General features: G+C 49.4%; 1 protein-coding gene across 1 annotated transcript; it reads left to right on the top strand.

The window, feature by feature from the left end:
* The first annotated feature begins 4,124 nt into the window (after positions 1-4,124).
* Positions 4,125-18,059, top strand: Golga7b (golgin A7 family member B). The gene is made up of 5 exons (XM_029472878.2): positions 4,125-4,568; positions 11,396-11,521; positions 14,539-14,691; positions 14,765-14,866; positions 16,062-18,059. Exons 1-5 carry the CDS (start codon positions 4,557-4,559, stop codon positions 16,170-16,172), a joined length of 504 nt encoding a protein of 167 aa, XP_029328738.1. The 5' UTR covers positions 4,125-4,556; the 3' UTR covers positions 16,173-18,059.
* Positions 18,060-19,237: the final 1,178 nt, after the last annotated feature.

The following is a 19,237-nucleotide window of genomic DNA, read 5'->3' as shown; positions in this document are numbered from 1 at the left end:
ATTCCAACTCTCAAACTCTAACCAGGAGAACATGCTGTCCCACTGACAGCCTTCCTCAAGGTTACCAGTGACTTCTGTGCGGCCGAACCAATGGTTGTAAGAGATTGCTTATTTTAGGATCTGCAGAGTAACAGCGCTGTGAGTAAGGTGACCTTCCCAGCCTTCGCTGCTGGGATCCAGGGTGTCATTCTCTCAGGTCTTGGGCTTCACTGTCTCTTTTTAGTCTTTTCTGTCTTCTAGTCGAGAAGTGGTGAGCTCAGGATTAGTTCTTGGCAACTGTCTGGCTATACGTCTTCCTTCAATGAACTTACCTAGTCCATTTGTGAGGGATGGGAAGTTTGAGACAGAGTCACTGTTCTGTAGCCCTGGCTGTCCTGGCACTTACCATGTAGACCAGACTGGCTTTGAATCATGGAAACCCACGTGCCTCTGACTCTCAGGCACTGAGATTAAAGGCGTGCATCACCATGCCTGGTTTGTCCTTTGGTTTAAAACCCCATTTGGATCTGGAGATGTCTACAAGTTTTATTCCTAACTCTTACTCCTTCCCTAACTCCTAAATGTCTTTCTTCTTCACCACTCTATACTATTTGCATTAAAGTTCAGACCTAAGTCAGCCAAACACAATTCAAACCATACTTCAGGGCTTATTCAGACCCTAGCTCCCGCTCTATATCCTCAGTAGATTGAAGATCTTCACTTCCAGGTGTCTCTGATATCAATATTGGGATACTTTTAGATCATACATTTTAAACTGCAAACACTGTCATCACATTATCTTCCAACCGTGTCTAGAACTTGGTTACTGACTACTTCCAAGTGTCTAAGCTATCTCTCTCTGTGTACCTTGACTGGAATAATTTAATGGGTCTCAAAGCTTCCAACCTAACCTCTCCAATAACTCCAGCATACAAAACAAAATCCAAAAGACTACAGTTAGGTAATGTCAATGTCTCTACCCCAAACTTTCCACTGTATCTTACTATCTCACTTTTTTGATCCAAAGTTCTTGGGGCTGCAAGGCCCTAAAAATCTGGTTACTTCTCACTTTGTTTTGTTTTATGAGATGGAGTATTTCTGTGTTATCTTTGGCTGTTCTAGAACTGGCTGTGTAGATCATGCTGGCCTCAAACTCAGAGATCTGCCTGCCTCTGCCTCCGAAGTGCTGGGATTAAAGGCATGTGCCACCACCACCACTCTGCTACTTCCCATTAAAGGAGGAGGTGGAGGAGGAGGAGGAGAGGAGGAGGAGGAGCAACAACAACAACAACAACAACATTCCGTCTTCCTTTCCTTTGCCCTTCATTCTATGGACTCTGGTTTGGAGCTAGTTTTTGGACACATTAGGCGTGCTCCTCTTCAGAGTCCTTGAGCTCTGTTCTTTCTGCCTCGTTGCTCTTTTCTTAGGCAGTTGTGTGCTTATTTCCTTCTCTTTCTTTCAGACCTCTACCCACATCTGTCCTTATTAAGAAAGTTTCCCCTGTGTATTCCTTCAGAAATCACCTCCTTTTGACCTTTGACCCCAGGTCTGTATCACAGCTCACTTCATTTTCTAGCAATGACCACACTCTGCACTGAACTTATTTTCTCATGTGTGGCAGGGACAGTCTCTGTATATTTAGTCGTTGCTGTATCTCAAGTCTCTGCAATCTAGGACTCAGTGAGTACTCAACAAAGAGTCAGTGAATGGAGAGACTTGTTGAATGGCTTTCTTCTAGCCAGCAGGTGAACGGGGGGGGGGTGTTCCAGATGACTGTCAGGTTAATAGGATTTTGACGTCAGTGAGAGGGACAGTGACACTTGCTGTGCAAGAGTAAGGAATGGTCTTAGATTTCCAATGGACACCATGAGATGACGGGCTCATTTGTTAGCAGTGACCACTGTAGATTTGCAGATGATCCCAGTTTGTACATTAGTGTCAAAGCACTTACAGAGAGAGCTATGAGGCAGACCACAATACCTGCCCTTAGCTGTTTTGGCATGTCACTTATCCTTAGAGACCCAATGTGCTCTTAATGGGCAGGTGGAGATGTCTGTTCTCTGTCAGCTTATGGCCTGCAAAGTACTAGAAGGTGGCAGGGTAGTCAGGGCACAGACCACACACTGACTGTTTCTGTCTAAATCCTTCTCGTGGGAGACTTTGGGCATCTTATTCTGGAATGCTGAAGGGATGGATGACTTATTCTGGGATGCTGAAAGGTGACAACAATATGGAGTGGGGCTGGGGAGATGGCTTAGCAGCTAAAGTGATTGCTGTGCAACAGCGAGGAGGGTTCAAATCTCCAAGGTCTATGTAAAAAAGTCAGATATGGCATGCCTGGAACCCAGTGCTCATATGGCGAGATAAGCCAGCTAGCCTGGACTATGCAGAGGCAAACAAAAGACCTCATGGAAGGTATAGATTGACAATGACATTTAAGGTTGCCCTCTGGTCACCTCCCCACAGGCTCTGTGGCATCCACACAGTGGCACTCAGAGCATAAATCCACCTCCCCCCACACACACGAGAGAGAGAGAGAGAGAGAGAGAGAGAGAGAGAGAGAGAGAGAGAGAGAGAGAGAGAGAGAGAGGCAGACAGACAGACAGGAAGACACAAGAGAGATACAGAAAAAATGTAACTCACAGCAATTGTCAGGATTTCAAAATATATGTGCAGTGTAGAACTGTCTGGCACACATTAAGTGATCCATAAATGTTTGGTATTAAAAATAGAAAGTTCTGCTGAAAAAAAATGCTATTAATATGTCTTTGGGGTAACAAACCATCCTAAAATAGTAGGGTTACCATGGAATTTTATAAGACATGATAATGATATTGTGATTACAGAGGAGAATGTTATTTTGCTTTTTGAGACAAGGTCTCACGTCTCTCCACCCACCTCAGCCTCAGGAGCGCCGAGATTAAAGGTGTACACCATCACACCTGCCTCAGGAAAATGTTCTTATTCTGAGGGGATGAGTGCTGAAGTATTTAAGGATAAAACTGTGGAATCTATCGCTTTCTAATAATCTAGTGAAATTATATACGTCTCCTTGATCCAGTTTCCGTCAGCAAAGCCAACAAATCAAAATCAAATGTAAAAATACTATTGCTGAGGTAGTTAGACAGTACAGTTCTGGCAAATGTCTTTTCCCCAAATTCTCCTGTATGTTTGGAAAAATTTAAATGGGAAATTTGGTAGAAAAAGAAAGGACCCTAGCTAAAGGCTAATGAAGAAGGCCAACAAGTATATCCTGCAGAAAGAGGACCGTAAACTCAGGGAGTGAGACAGCTACTCAAGGTAGGAAATCGGGAGAAGTCTGAACTGGAGTCAGGTCTTCTGGCTGCCTGTTGTGGCATCTACTCCAATCCTATGTCATGGCCGACGCTGCTGACCTGTGGGCAGCCAGGCTGTAGAAGAAGTACCCAGCTCCCTTCAGACACAGATCTGGGGTTATTATGGATGTGTTCAAAGACACCTGTGTTGGGGTTTCCTTTCTGCTTATTAAGTAGATAAACCATTTGATTGGAAGGCCTAATGCCAAATTACCACCTTGGAGAGTGGGCATACCGGTTTGGCATGAGGTTTTTGACTAGTGGTGGTAATTGGGTATTGTGGGAGTGTGTATAAACTCTGGGATGGCTGTAGGGAGACAGAAGTGTAAGGGGTGGGACCTGGACTAGGAGGACCATAAAGAAAGACTGGCTTCCATAAAAGAAAGGGCCCCAGGAAAAACCTGGGGATGAAATGTGTGTACGTGTTTAAAGAAAATGCTCTCTCATATCTGCAGCATATTCCCCTGGCTAATGGGATTTAAGGAAGCAGAAAGGAGAAAAGAGGAAAGGGAATGTTCCCATAAGGCTGGGCAGTGCTTGGGGCAGGACGGGGGAAGGTTAGAGTGAGAATTTGAAGGTGTTTGGAAAGGTCAGAGGCTGGCGGCCTGTGGATGGTGGGGACTTCCGTATTGCAGGCCGGGGTGCCTTGCCGCAGAGCCCATCTTCTTTCTTCAGCTTCTGGAAGTCCCCGGAGGCGGTGGAAGCTAGCGCAAAGCTCTAGGCACTCCTGCTGGGGGGGAGGGTAGGCAGGAGAGGCGGGGCGCTGGGCGGGGCAGGACGGGGTGGGGCGGGAGCGGAGCCGGTGGCCGCGGGCGGGGCTCCTCTCCGGCGGGTGCCGGAGTCTGGGGGCCGCGGCTTCCCCCTCCCCGCCCGCCGAGGCGCTGGCCCCTCCTTCCCCCGCCGCCCCCGTGCCCGCCGCTGCTGCCACTGTCAAAGATAAAACCGGGCCATTGCCTGCAGGAACCCTGGCAGCAGGCGATCGGGTGGTGAGGAGCCTCCGGCGCGGCCTCGCCTCCCCGGTCCGGCTCCCGCGTCAGCACCGTGGACAGCACGGACCACCTTTCGGGGACCCTTCGGTCCGCAGGAGCACGCTTCAGGTTTCGGCGATCTCATCAGTACCGCGGACAGCGCCCAGGCCCTCGCTGGCCTCGGCCAGCCCACCGGCTCTTCCTATCAGCACCGCGGACAGCCCCCCTGGACCAGCCCAGCGACAGCCAAGGACTAGTCAGAACGCCCTGAAGATGGCCACTGAGGTAGGGGCCAACACCTTAACCCGCAGGCAATGCCGCAGGGAATGATTCCCCACTAGGGGCAGACTGGGCACGAGGAGAAGACGGGGGTGGATGGGGGTAGAGGGTGGTTCCCTGGGTTCATAGGGGGAGGTGTGGAGTGGCATGGCATATAAGCAGAGCTTTGCTGAGTGGTCCCTTCACCTTTGACATGCCAATCTTGCCCATGCCACCCTGAGCCCTGGGAATCTACTTGTTACCAATAGCACCAAGTCCCAGCTGGTCTGGGGTTTCCCCTTCTCCTGAACACAGGGTTCTGACTCCCTAGAGGTTTGAAGATCCCTGCACACCTGTGTAAGGGGAGGGAAGGTGGCCTTCTGCTGTTGTTGCTATGTGGTGCAGTATCCTGCTTCTAACCCAAATGCGTGTCTAGGGAAGACACACCTTCCCTCACATCCACATTTCCTTAGGAAGAGAACGTGGACAAAGACATGCTCGGGCCCAGAACCCAAAGGGTTGGTTTTAATGAACCTCCTTCACCAGCCCCCACTTTTGAGAATTTCTTTCCTTCTCCATTTGAGCTGCTGTTCTCAGTGTATCCACATTTGCCTGTGAGGGGGAAGAGACTGTGTTCTTCACAGTGTGTCTATAGACCAAGGGACCTGTTAGCTAAGGACAAAATCTTGGCATAATGTGTAAGAAGTCGGGACTTGTGTCTCTACCCCCAGAGGTTACTCCTCCCCAGGGAGAGCTCTTTACGCATGGTGAAGCTGACATACGGAAGAAAGGATTGGCTCGGTACCCACACAGCATGCCAACAGCAGAGCTGAAAGTTTCTTTGAATTTTTAGAGTGTTGCAGCACACTGGGTCTCCCCAGCTCTGCTGCTGCCGGCTTTTGTGGTGACTCCCCATTTCCAGCCTAGCTGGACCACTGCCAAGGAGGAGAGCAAAGGCCTGTGAATGATTCTGTGCGGTGCCTCTGGGATTCCGGCGAGTGGCATGACATCAGTACCAGGTGCTACTGCCATCATTCCATTGGATCTCCTGATGTTGCTTGGCATTGTTTGCCCGCTGATGTTACACGAGGTTAGCTAGCAGGGACTCATGCCCTCCCAGAACCCCTGCCTTCCCATGGGCGGGCAGGCCTGTCAGACCACAGCAGCAGTTGCTAGTGTGATCTAATGGACTCCAAAAGGCCTGTCCGACTTACATTCTCTCCCCTACAGGTTTGCTGTGGCCTACACAGTCTACCCACAGACTCACACTTCTCGGTCGAGGCTAGGTTTCCAAGAAGCTGTTGGCAGTAGACTTGACGACTCTCCCCTGGGAGAGACTCTGCTCATAACGCCTTTGTGGGTATAAGGCCACGGCATACAGAATGGCTGTGCGTGTGTGAGCAGCTCTGTGAAGTGGCCATGGATGGTGTTATTATATGCAATTAACAGACGAGAGGACGGAGGCTTGGAAGCTTGCCTCAGCCTGGTGAAGGAGTCAAAGAAGGCTTCATTATCCCATTTTACAGATGATTCAACTGCAGCATTAAGACAATAATTCACCTTGCCTCCATGACCACTATCTTCATGGTTTGCATCGAGGATAGTGTATCCAGGTAGCCAGTATGATGCTTACTAGAGTTCTAGGGGTCTTGAGACAGGGTTTTGAGTGAGGAGAGACGTGTTAGAAAGAACGAGAGCAGAAGTTTTAAACCTGTGGGTCACAACTCCTTTAAGGCCATCCGAAATATCAGATATTTACATCACAGTTCACAATAGTAGCAAAATTACAGTTGTGAAGTAGGAATGGAAATAATTTTATGGTTGGGGAGTCACCAAATACAACATGAGGAACTGTGTTAAAGGGTCCCAGCATTGGGAAAGTTGAGGACCACAGAGCCAGAGGGACTTGGGATCTCTGGCTGTTCATCTTGACGACAGAGGGGACAAAAGTCTGTCCAGATTGGGCAGGAGCTGAGGGCTAACACTTTCAGCCTCTCAGCTTGGCCTGGCTGGACTCTGTTGGCGGTGCTGAGAGAAGAAACTCAGGCTCTGCCAAGGCACAGGATGTATGGTGTCTGGGCCAGGGTGACTCATCCCCCTAGGCTGTTTTTTTACTATTAGGATTGGATTGAGATTGCCAGGAAAAACCTGTTGGGGGGAAGGAAAACCTCATTCCAAGTTCCCATGATCATTTCCTTAGCAGTCTAAAGAGAAAGCGGAACTGTGTAGGAGGAGGAGATGGGGGGAGGGGAGGAAGGGGAGGGGGAAGACAGCTTTCTATGGAAACTGAATTTTTTGCTTCCTGATTTCTGTTTAGAGGTGAGCATTAGGGGAAGGGTGTGTGCGGTGAAGGGGGGGGGCACAGAAGAGGGAGGAAGGACAGTTCCTGAGTGAGATGCTGACCTCATTTGGAGAGCTTTACCGAGCCCATTTCCTGAGCAGTGAGCCTCTGCAAATGTGTGTCACTAGGAGCAGGGTCTACCTGGGAAGCAGGCCAAACGGCCAAGAACAGCTGGGAAGTAGCTTTTTGTTCCGAGGGGCATCCTGAAGTGGATTTTGACAGGTCTTTAAGTGCACCCAAGTAGCATTATCCAGGCAGGGTATTTGGAGGTCTGATCTCTGAGTCACTGGCTTGAGCTTGGGCCCAAGTATAGGCTGAGAAGAAAGGTGGCCCTGTGCCCAGTTTTCCACCCTCAGGCCCTACCTGGCTGCAGTGACTCATGAGCTGCGTTCCTCTACTGCCACCCAGCCCATCTCGTGATTCTTGAGCTGGCCCTCACCTGCATCTTATGGAGCGAGATGTTTTTTAGTGAGGATGGATATGTGGACCAGCTGGGACCTCCTGTTTGTCTTGGGCATGCCAGGCCTCGGAGCTCATTGCATTCCTGTGGTTGTTCTATTCAAGCCCAGCCTGAGGGACTACAGGTGTATAGAGCCATATACTATGTCACCTGCTGTGCTCTGTCTCTCTAGGTCTCCTTCCCGCCCTTGTTACACTGTGGCCTGGGAAATGGTGCCCACAGATCCCATCTCTGATTTTCCTCCTCATGAAACACCCTTGGTCTTGGCCTCAGCTGCCAACAGGCTGGGTTATGGTGATGGAAGAGAGAGGAGGACAGGCAGGGCTGGGGACTGTGAGATAGGGGGAGTTCTCGGAGACATCTAAGACACTCCTGGAAAGATGCTGAGGGAGAACTTCCTAGGGGAGACAGATTCTGCAGCCCCAGGGAGTATTGGGGGTGGCTGTAAGAACTCTTTCTTGTTTCCTTAAAGCTAAGAAGCTAGCTAGAAAGTACTTGGAACCTGACTCTAGCCTCTAGCTTTATTCTCAAACTGGAGCAATAGGAGTTAATTTTTTATACATGTGTGGCATTATTTAGCCAGGTTAGTGCTTGCACTTAAATAAAATTACCTGAAACATTTAGAAAACTGAATAGCTGATGTTACGAACTTTTAGATTTGTGGCTTCCCTTAAAAAAATCAGAAGTGTCAGGTACCTGGTTGCACATTCTTCAATGACAATGGCAATGGTTGGCTGGCTGATGACAGACATGGGTACAAGCTCTCTTATTAGCCCCAGGTCCAACCCAGCCCACTGACTACTCTATCTCTGGAAATGTCCATGTCCTCTATTCCTGACAAGGCTTCTTTCAAGTCAGACATTGGGAGGTTATGATTATGGGGCTCCTGCTTAGTGTCTTTGAAGAAACGGGGACCAGAGAAGGGCAGACTCTTCAAGGGCTATGTGTTGTCCAAGACCAGGTTTCCTTCTGCCATCTTTGGCTTGGCCCCTTGGTACTTCTGGATGGAGCCACCATAGATGGAGAGAACCATGAGGCCCTTTCTTTCCTAAAATCCTACTCTTTACCTACTGTGCCAGACTGTGTGATTTGTGTGCATCGGGTCAGTCCGGCATGCCAAGGCTCTTACATGTAAATCATGTCTCATCTGCTCTTCTCCAGGCCAACAGACATTTCTCCAGGGCAGAAGCAGGTGCCTTGTTACCTGGAGCCAGGCAAGGTTCTTAGGTTCAGGATACAGCTGTTGCTAGAGACTTGAGAGTGAATGAATCGGTCAAGAGCAAATAGGTCTGTATTATGTAAGACATCACCTAACATCTTACTAATTGAAGATTACTTCCTTCTCAGTAAAGTCCTGAATGGAGCGTTCCCAATCAGCAGGCATATGTCTTCTGAGTGGTCAGTTAGGGACTCAGGTCTTTTCCAGTTCTACTGTCTTTAATGCCTGACTCCTCTGGTTTTTAGGGAAGGAAGGAGTTTCAGGTCTGTAGGAGTCAAATCAGATATTCACCATGTCCACTAACGTTGCTTAGCATGTGGTCACGCCAACGTGCAAGGAAGCCTTGGAATGAACTTAGTTGTTCTTAGGAGAACGAAGAATTAGCTGTGAGCCAGCCAGTCACTAAGAGACACACCATCACGGATCATGGAAGCGCCTGCATCTATGTGTACACAGGGGCAAGCGTGTGCGTGTGTGTGTGTGTGTGTGTGTGTGTGTGTGTGTGTGCATGTGCGTGTGTGTGCGTGTGTGTGTGTGTGTGTGTGTGTGTGTGTGTGTGTGTGTGTGTAGGTTCAGACAAAGGATGATGCCTGGGCCGGAAGCCAAGTCCCGGCCAGAGTGGCTGAACTAATGGTTTCTGTTTCCTTTCCATTCTTATCCCTGCCTTCTGTGGTTTAGTACTTTTTTTATTTATTTAATTTAATTTAATTTTTTATTTAAACAATTTTTAAATTTATTTTTTATTAGATATTTTCTTTATATACATTTCAAACGGTATCCCTAAAGTTCCCTATACCCTCCCTCCGCCCTGCTCCCCTACCCACCCACTCCCGCTTCTTGGCCCTGGCATTCCCCTGTACTGGGGCATATAAAGTTTGCAAGACCAAGGGGCCTTTCTTCCCAGTGATGGCCGACTAGGCCATCTTCTGCTACATATGCAGCTAGAGATATGAGCTCTGGGGGTACTGGTTAGTTCATATTCTTGTTCCACCTATAGGATTGCAGACCCCTTCGGCTCCTTGGGTGCTTTCTCAAGCTTCTCCATTTTTTACCTTGAACTATGACAGAAAGGGACCATCCAATGGGTCCCTTAGGCTTACCTGCCCCTACTGAACTGTCAGCTCCTGCCTAGTAGAATCAAGAAATACTGAGACTGGAGGGGCATTTATGTGCCATTTATTTTATTCCCCAAACAATGAGATCAAATCTCTCTCTCTCTCTCTCTCTCTCTCTCTCTCTCTCGTTTTTCGAGACAGGGTTTCTCTGTGTATCCTTGGCTGTCCTGGAACTCACTCTGTAGACTAGGCTGGCCTCGAACTCAGAAATCCGTATGCCTCTGCCTCCCAAGTGCTGGGATTAAAGGCGTGCGCCACCACCGCCCGGCTGAGATCAAATCTCTTGGTTGAAGCAAAGAGAAGGTTGAAGCAAAATTTCTCCTGAATTTAGGAGAGCCTTATGTAATGTTCTGTTTTCTACATTTCTAAGGCCTTGATAAGCCAATCATTCACTCTTTCTGTCTTGTCAATCCCTCTCTAGTCTTCTCTGCTTTTAGGCATCTCCAACCTGAAATCCTTCCTGTTGGCCGAGACCCATCCTGTTTGTGACCTCGTTCTTGACTGAGGTGCATGCTTGTCTCCCACTGATCGTATCTATCCTGCCGATCAGTGTGGGTCTTGTTAGATGCAGCGTGGGTCTTGTTAGATGCTGCTTTGAGCCGCTGGAGCAGATCGTGTCTTCGTTACTCCCCTTTCCAGGGCCACCCTTTCCTCCTCTTTCTACTCTGTCCAGCCCCCATCACTGCGTATCCCTAACCTTCCCTTAGGACTCTGTGCGGTCTCCAGAAGCCTTTGTACATAAACATCTCTGAGTAGCTGTGACTTTGTTCCAACCATTCATCACAGTCCGACTCATTAGGCTTTAACTTGTCTTCCTCCCTGGAGCCCATAGACTGACTGTTGCTCAGTATCTGGAGAGCCTGGCACTTGTAGGGACTCAATAAATGAGAGAAAAGTGACTGGATGGATTCAGCTTAATTACACAGGATGAACTAGCTTTCCTCCTCTCTGCCTCAGGGCCTGGTCTCCACGCGTTTCCAATGCTGGGTGTATTTCACCAATGGTGTGTTTGTCTCCAGTGTGAGTGACTGAGGCTGGAAAGGGAGAAGAAAGAGACCTCGTTCTTCTGCGGTGTAGTGCCCACTTCCCTCAGGGGCCAGGTCAAGGTCAAGTTTTCAGATTGGATGGAGAGACAGAAGTCACTCCATGCCTTCCTACCAAGGAATGCTATTAATTCAGCAGCTGGCCCCAGTCAACTTTACACTCAGTCATCTCTTGGGATATAGCCATTCCTCGGCCTTTTCTGGGTTAAGAAAACCATGGTGGGTGTTTCCTGGCCTTCTAGAACTTGGCTAGGACTTCACTCTCCCTTGGAGTCCAGGGACGCATCCCGGGTTTCCTCTCTTCCACGGGCTCCACTCCCCAGCTTGCTTGTCACCTCTACTTGCAGAGCTTCCATCTTTGTCTGTGCAAGCGCAAGACCAGCGGCCACTGCGCCTCACTTCTCTTTGTTAGAATCCAGTTTTTGCTGTGATTGACGGCTCTGAGCGTCTCGTTTTGGTCCAGCCTTGCTCCTTCTCTCGGCTTCTGTATGCACACTATGATAACTTCAGGAAGCTCAAGTGAGCCACACGAGGCCTGTTTCTCAACAGCCCTGGAGCCTGGCTGTGGGGCCAGCCTATGCCTGTGCGCCAGGATTCAACGATGCTGGAGAGTCCTCTGTATCAGTGCACTGAGACAATGGTCGCCTAAGCACGTGTCCCCTGTTCATCTCCCCAGGTCCACAATCTTCAGGAGCTCAGGCGAAGCGCTTCGCTGGCCACCAAGGTCTTTATCCAGAGAGACTACAGTGATGGCACCATCTGTCAGTTCCAGACCAAATTCCCGCCAGAGCTGGATAGCCGGGTAAGGGCACCTTTTTAAAAACATGAGCTCCACCTCTGTGGTGGCCCTGGGAATTAGGTTTTTTTGTTTTTTTTCTCTCCAGTCTTATATATGACACATAATGTCACAAAATGCCTGACTTGTTCACCTGCCTCAAATGGAAGAATGATAAATCCATTGGATTGTCTTGCATTTCCACACAGAAAATTCTCTGAAAAACTAAACAAAACAGAACAGAAAACCCCAGACTTGTTCCTGTCCAGCAGTTCAAGTTACCATGGCATTCGAATTCACTAGAAATCTTGTTAAACAAATGTAAATTCCTGAGCCCCAGTGAGTGAGATCAGGTGTCCTCCACACTTGCTGACACAGTAGCCGGCCTGTGGTTTAAGCATCTCTATTTGCTGGCAGCTGTCCTTAAGCTTGGTTTTCTGGGGAGCTAGGAAAAACCTCAGTGTACCCCAAAGCACTTCAGTCGGAATCCGGGGAGCAGCGCCTGGGCACTGGCAATGTTTTATGCCTTAATTTGCAAATTAATTTTTAAAAGTTAACTAAAAATTATTTTAACCATAATTGGTAGGACTTCATTTTTTTTTTTTTTAAAGTGAGGAATTCTCAGGTGAGCTAGAATTGAGTGGTCCCTAGATCCTGCTTGGGCAGTGGCTGGCTGTCAATCACAGCGCCTTTACCCACTCTTGGCTGGATTGGGGTCATTTGTGAAGTTTGGGAAATGGGGAACCAGACAAGACATCTACCTGGGTAGGATAAGATGACAGTCGTAACTGCTGCTCTGACCTAGCGCCCCCCTTCCCAAACTGAGCCACCACCTCCTGGGGTGGTGACTGGAGTGCAGTGTTGCCTTTAAAAAGTGCCTAAGAGTTGTTAGTGTGCAGCCAGCACTGGGCACCACCACTAAGCCCTTGTCTCAAAACTATGCCCATGGCTGCCAGGGTCAGCACCACCTGGGAAACAGTGCAAGGGTTTACGGTTACCTTAGAGCTCCCAAATATGAATGTGTTCTAACCAGATCCTTACACACACACACACACACACACACACACACACACAGAGAGAGAGAGAGAGACAGACAGACAGACACAGAGAGAGACAGAGAAAGCAAGAGAGAGATAGAGAGAAAGCAAGAGACAGAGACAGACAGACAGACACAGAGAGATCAAGAGAAAGAGAGACACACAAAGAGAGACAGAGACACAGAGTGTCAGACAAAGCAAGAGAGAGATCAAGAGAGAGCAAAAGAGACAGAGACAGAGAGAGACACAGACACACACAAACACACAGACACACACACACATGCTCACAGATATACACACAGACATACACATACAGACACACACACATGCTCACAGATATACACACATACACCTACACACAGACACACACAGAAACACACACATGTTCACAGATATACACACATACACCTACACACAGACACACACATACACACATATGGACAAACACACAGACATACTCTTACACACAGGCACACATAGACACACACAGAGACACATACAGACAGAGACACACATAGACACACACAGACATACACTTACACACAGATACACAGACACACAGACAGACACACAGACACATACACACACACAGACACATATATATACAGACACACACACAGACACACACATGCTCACAGATATACACACATATACCTACACACAGACACACACAGACACACACACACAGACACACATACGGATAAACACACAGACACACACACATACACACTTACACATAGGCACACATAGACACACACAGAGACACATACAGACACAGACACACATAGACACACACAGACACACACAGAAACACACTTATACACAGATACACAGACACACACACAGACACATACATACAGACACATATACACACTGACACACACACACACACAGACAGACACACATGCTCACAGATACACACACATACACCTACACACAGACACACACACATACACACATACGGATAAACACACAGACACACACAGAGACACACTTTTACACACAGACACACATAGACACACACAGAGACACATACAGACACAGACACACATAGACACACACAGACACACACTTATACACAGATACACAGACACACACACAGACACATATTGACACAGACACACACACAGACACATATTGATACAGACACACATACAGACACACATAGACACACATACAGACACACACAGACACACAGACGCACACACAGACACAGACAGACAGACAGACAGACAGACAGACAGACAGACAGACACACACACACACACACACACACACACACACACGTATGGCAGCTGTGGTGGTTAGTGACTTCTTAGCCCCTGGAGTGTCACTTCTAAGCTCTCACTGTCAGTTGCAGGCAGCTGAAGCCCCTTCCAAATCAGGAGACTTTGCCCTGGCACAATCATTACAGTGGGATGTGACATCACCAGAATACATGACCGAGCTTTTGCATAAAACATCTAGGACATACAGGTTCTCAACCTGTAGGTCGTGACCCCTTTGGAAGTCGAATGTCCCTTTCACAGGGGTCACATATCAGATATCCCCCATATCAGATATTTACATTATGATTCATAACAGTAGCAAATTGCAGTTATGAAGTAGCAAAAAAATTATTTTGTGATGGGGGGGGTCACCACAACATGAGAAACTGTATTAACGGGTCACTGCATTAGAAAGGTTGAAAACCACTGACCTAGGACACCATAGGTCTCCTGTTTCCAAGGGAGGCCAAAAGTCATGTTGGTTCTCATCCTATCGGAAACCAACACGGTATGGACAAGCCACTCAGGCAGGGCCACACGGCTAGCTCATGGGCAAGTCCGGACCGAACCCCAGGTCTCCTGCTCCTGAGCTCTGTCTATTCTGCTTGCAGCCTCTCAGTCATGCCTTTGTGACACTATTTCACCCCCTCCCACCCATGCAGCCCCAGGACTGTTATCCCACGCTGCTGGGGATTGCCCCCAGGCTGGGGAGACTAACAGTCTGCCTCTCTCTCTCCAGATTGAGCGGCAGCTCTTTGAGGAGACCGTGAAGACCCTCAATGGTTTTTATGCGGAGGCTGAGAAGATCGGGGGCAGCTCCTACCTGGAGGGCTGCCTGGCCTGCGCCACGGCCTACTTCATCTTCCTCTGCATGGAGACCCACTATGAGAAGGTGCCGATTCCCCATCTCCCCTTCCCCAGCTACCTTGCCACAGGCTCGTCTTTAAGGACCCCTATTTCTGCAGGTTCTCAAGAAGATTTCCCGTTACATCCAGGAGCAGAACGAGAAGGTCTTTGCTCCCCGAGGGCTCCTGCTCACCGATCCGGTGGAACGCGGAATGAGGGTTGTATCCTTCCGCGCTCTTCTACGCGAGGTGCAGAGTTGTCTACCCAACGGGCTCCTTGAGGATGTCGCTAGGAAATGGGAGCCTCCCTAGGGGCCTTCCGGGATCCCACACACCACTGGCTGTAGGCGTCCTTCACCGTTAGTTATTGGGGTCACATGTGAGTTTCAGGATTGGTCAGCCACCATGCAAAGGCTTTGAAAAATACTATCTCGAGTTCGAGGCCAGCCTGGTCTACAAAGTGAGTTCCAGGACAGCCAGGGCTATAACAGAGAAGCCCTGTCTCAACAAAACATAACAAAACAAAACAAAACAAAACAAAACAAACAAAAACAAAAACAAAAACAAAAACAAAAAGAAAAAGAAAAAGAAAAAGAAAAAGAAAAAAAAAGAAAAATACCATATCATGTGACGTCCATCTCATCCCAAGAGGTCGGGCCTTTCCTAGCCTCCCGTGTGTACCAGGATGGTGAAGGGAAGCTGGCTCAATCACTTACTTCAAGCAGCAGATTGTCACAGTTAGGATTTGAGCCCAGGCTCTCTTAACCTGTAATACTTTCTGGTACTTAAAGAGTCTGCAGGGCTTCCAACAATCTCCTTGAATAGCCTGTGTTGAGTCCCACTGTCCACTGAATACAGATGAGCAAAATGAGCGGCAGGATGGGGTTGCTGTATGGGTTGGCTGTCTTGGTGACAGGCCGGGCAGGGGGTGGATGGGAGTTCTGCTGACCCCACCTGGAACAGTAGTTCAGGTGAATAGCTCCCCGTGCAGTAGTTAAAATAATACATTTTACAATAAAGCTGAGAGAAGAGTTCAGAAAACATAGTCCCCAGAAACACCCATATCTCCCCCGATTCTTTTTTTCCTGAGTTCTTGTGTTGTGTTCAGTACTCAGGTACTCCATTTAATTTTCACAGGAACCTCAAGGCGCTGTTAGTGTCCCCACTTTGCAGATGTGATAATTGACTGTTAGCAGGTGAAGGGACTGGCCTGGCCTAACTGGAGTGGGCCATTAGGGATCTGCAAAGGGAAGTGGTTGTATCTAACATCATTTCCAGGTGCATCAGTGACTTGGGATCCCCTAATGCATCTCGAAGAATGGGCATAGCGGGATTCAGGTCACAGGCTCGTTCTGGGTCTGTACCCCGTTCTTTGGTTAGCAGCCGGGTGTTCTCGGCTCCTTAACTATCGTCCCAGATCGAGATCTCCATCTATGAGGACCGGTGCAGCAGTGGTAGTTCCAGTAGCGGCAGCAGCAGCGGCAGCGGCAGCAGCAGCGCTGGCGGGGGAGGGGCGGGGGCCCGGTGACTGGCCGAGAGTCCCTGTAGGGAGGTGTACGGCCGGAGCGAGGGGCTGGCAGATCTACGGAGGCTGCGCTACCAGAGCACCCGCTTCTGAGTCTTTCTCTGGGCCCACCCTGCCGTGTGGTGCGGAAGGGAAGGTGCCTGCCCGCTGTTCCGTGTCCCCAGCCCTTTGCCCCTTGGCAGGATCTTCTTGACCCTGGACATTTTTTTTTTTCTCCCATGAGGCTGATCTGGGTCATCAGAGCCAGACCTTCCTAGGATGGCTGGGGTGGGGGTGGGGGACCCAGCTTGGACAAACCCTATCTTTCCTGCCTCCTTCCTCACTCTAAGGAGGACCTGGAAATTTTCCACCCTGCATGATACTTCACCCTCAAAGACTCTTTCTAAGGCCCAACGCTACTATGGGCTCCTGCTTGTCAGTGGTCCCATCTCCTCACTGGAGATCTGGAGAGATGTGTGCCCTGGGAGCTATTCAGCCGCTCCAAAGGCAGTGACTTTCCTGTCCTTAACTCAGAGCCGAAAGTTCTCTCAGCCTTGCCAAAAAGCACCCAACTCTGAGACTTTGCACCCCACCAGGAACTGATTTTAGGGGTTCAGCCTAGGACTCTGATGTGCTCCACTGGGGTATGGGAAAACTCTTTGGATGAATGAAGCTGGACAGAGCTTGAACTCCTGAACTGGAGCCAATTCCTGCATCGTGTGCATACATGTGGAGTGCACTGTGTGCGCAAATGTATGTATGTATTTGTATGGGTGGCTAAGCATGTACACATGTGAGCAAACAAGGGTATGAATATGAGTGCCTGTATATGTATGACTGCACAAGTCAATGTGTGTATGTGCACATGTGTGTGAACCTATGTTTATCTGAGTGAATGAGGGAGAAGGTAAGTGCATGTGTGCAACACATGCATGCAAATTATGTATGCGTGTGCACAAGTGCACTGCGTGAATATGCATGTCTATGTGTAAGTATGCATGTGTGTGTGGAGAGAGAGAGAGAGAGAGATTCCGTTGTGTCGTTGTGTGTTCTCTTTGGCTGCTGGGCTAATGACTACTGAGTCTTGCCCCATCCTGTCTCACATTGGTCTGCAGAGCCTCTCTGTGAGTCCCTCCTGGCCCTCTGTAAGTCAATGTCCTAAAGCTGGGCTGTCAGCTTGGCTCTTCCTCCTGGCCTTTCTCCCACCTCTGGCTCTATTGTACACATTCTGATGGAGGGATTGTTGGGCTCCCAGGAGAACAGAGCCAGCATTTAGGTGGTCTTTGGTGCCCCTCTCCTAGCCCCCATGGCACAATGGGGCCACAGATGCTGCATATTCATCCTGCCCAGGTGTCAGGACCCTGAGGCCCTTGTAGATGAGGCTTCCCTGGACATTCAAGGCGAGGAAAAGCGAATGGAGCCGTGGCTCCCTAGGGGAGCTAAGTTGAAGGTGATGCATCCTGGGGCCTTAAGACGGACGGAAAGGGGCTGCCTACCTCAGCGGGCAAGAGGTGCTAGAACTAGACAGGAAACACCAGCCACTATCAGCAGCTTCCTGGAGCTGAAAGGGCCTGTCTCTCTACAGGCCAAAGCAGCAGCACGCGACCGCAGGAGACTGTGCTGCAGGATGGAGAGGGCTGGCCAAGCCCCTGACGCCTCAGGGAGCCCAAGCCCCATGAGCCCTGGTGCAATGAACCCCTTCTTTCCGAGCTGCAGCCCCCGATCCCCTGCAGAAGCCTGTGCCCTCTGTAGCCTGCTGTGCAGCCAGGCGTCATGTCTGACTTTGCACAGCCTGTTGGGAAGGTTGGGAAGAGGCAAAATGGAGGGAGACCTTTTGTTTTATTCTGTTCCCAATAAAAGGACTTGCCAGCTTGAGGGTCCATGCTGTTTCCACCAGGCCATCCAAGGAGACACTGGGTGTGGGTATGAGGAAGCAGCAGATGGCACGCAGGACTGATACACTGTGCCCTTGGAGTGTATGGGTCAGTGAGGAGGGGGACTGCCCAGGTCCCTCTACCAGCCCTTAACCTTTGGTAGATTTGCAACTTCGGGTGGAGCTAGTAGGGTCAAATAAAAGCTAAGCCAAGAGTAATTTATCAGTGAGATAGGGAAGGCCTGTTTCTTGAGTTCTTACCCTAGGTCAGGCACTGTCTGGGGTTGAGTCACACAGGTGGGCAGTTCAGTGTGGAGGACTAGAAGGGGCTGCCAAGGAGACTCAGCCAGTGAAATGCTCGCCACATAAGCCTAGTGACCCGAGTTTGGGCTCTGGAACCCAGGTAAAGACGGATGAAGAGAACCGACTCCTTAAATTGTCCTCTGATCTCCATACACGTGCATCACAGAATGGTACCCCCCCCCCGCGCTGTGTGAATACATTAAAGTTTTAAAAATATTAGAAAGCAGGAAGATATTGGAAACTAGCATAGCCTATAGCCCGAGTTTCACCAGATTAAGCATTTATTAATCACCTGTGTTATACCAGACACTTCGATAAAGCCATATTCTAGGGATGAGGAGGGATTTAAAGATTAGCTGAGTCTTCTCAAAACGTCCAGAGAGGTTGAATAACATGCATCACCATAGAGCCAGTGGAGTTAAAATGGATTTACTCCCAGGTAGAAAGTTGTCCGAGGTTTTGGCGGGCTGGGCCATGTACACAGATCTGTGGGTCAAGGGTCTGTTCCAGAAGGGACCTCGATAGACCACAGGGGGTGTCCTGGAGTGGGGTCACGAAGGGGGTCTCCTCAGGAGCTTCCGGTTGCTGCTACTAAGGGACACATGGCTGGTGCCTGAGCACCCGGGGGAGCCGGGGCCTCTGTCTCTGCTCAGTCTTCGGGTGTGTGTGGGTTGGTGGGTTAGTGAGCTGCTCCGGTCGGTGGCAGGGAGGTCTTGCTTGAGTTCTGCTTTGGGGGGAAGTTGGCTGTAGCTTGAGGTCAGGCTTAAACCTCAGCCTAACTGTTTAGAGAGGAAGGCCTGCAGATGGCTGGGGATTTCCAAACTGGCAAAATTCACCCGCTCCCCCTACCCACCACCTTGCTTGACTGGCTGAGAGGCATTCAGCTCTCCCACTTTTAAATGGCAAGGATAAA

This window comes from Mus caroli, unplaced genomic scaffold, assembly GCF_978045245.1.
Source record: "Mus caroli unplaced genomic scaffold, Mus_caroli_1 scaffold_20, whole genome shotgun sequence".
In the NCBI taxonomy this organism is placed as follows: Eukaryota; Metazoa; Chordata; class Mammalia; order Rodentia; family Muridae; genus Mus; species Mus caroli.
The sequence above is the reverse complement of the archived record's forward strand: the minus strand, read 5'-3'. Positions and strand labels throughout refer to the sequence as shown.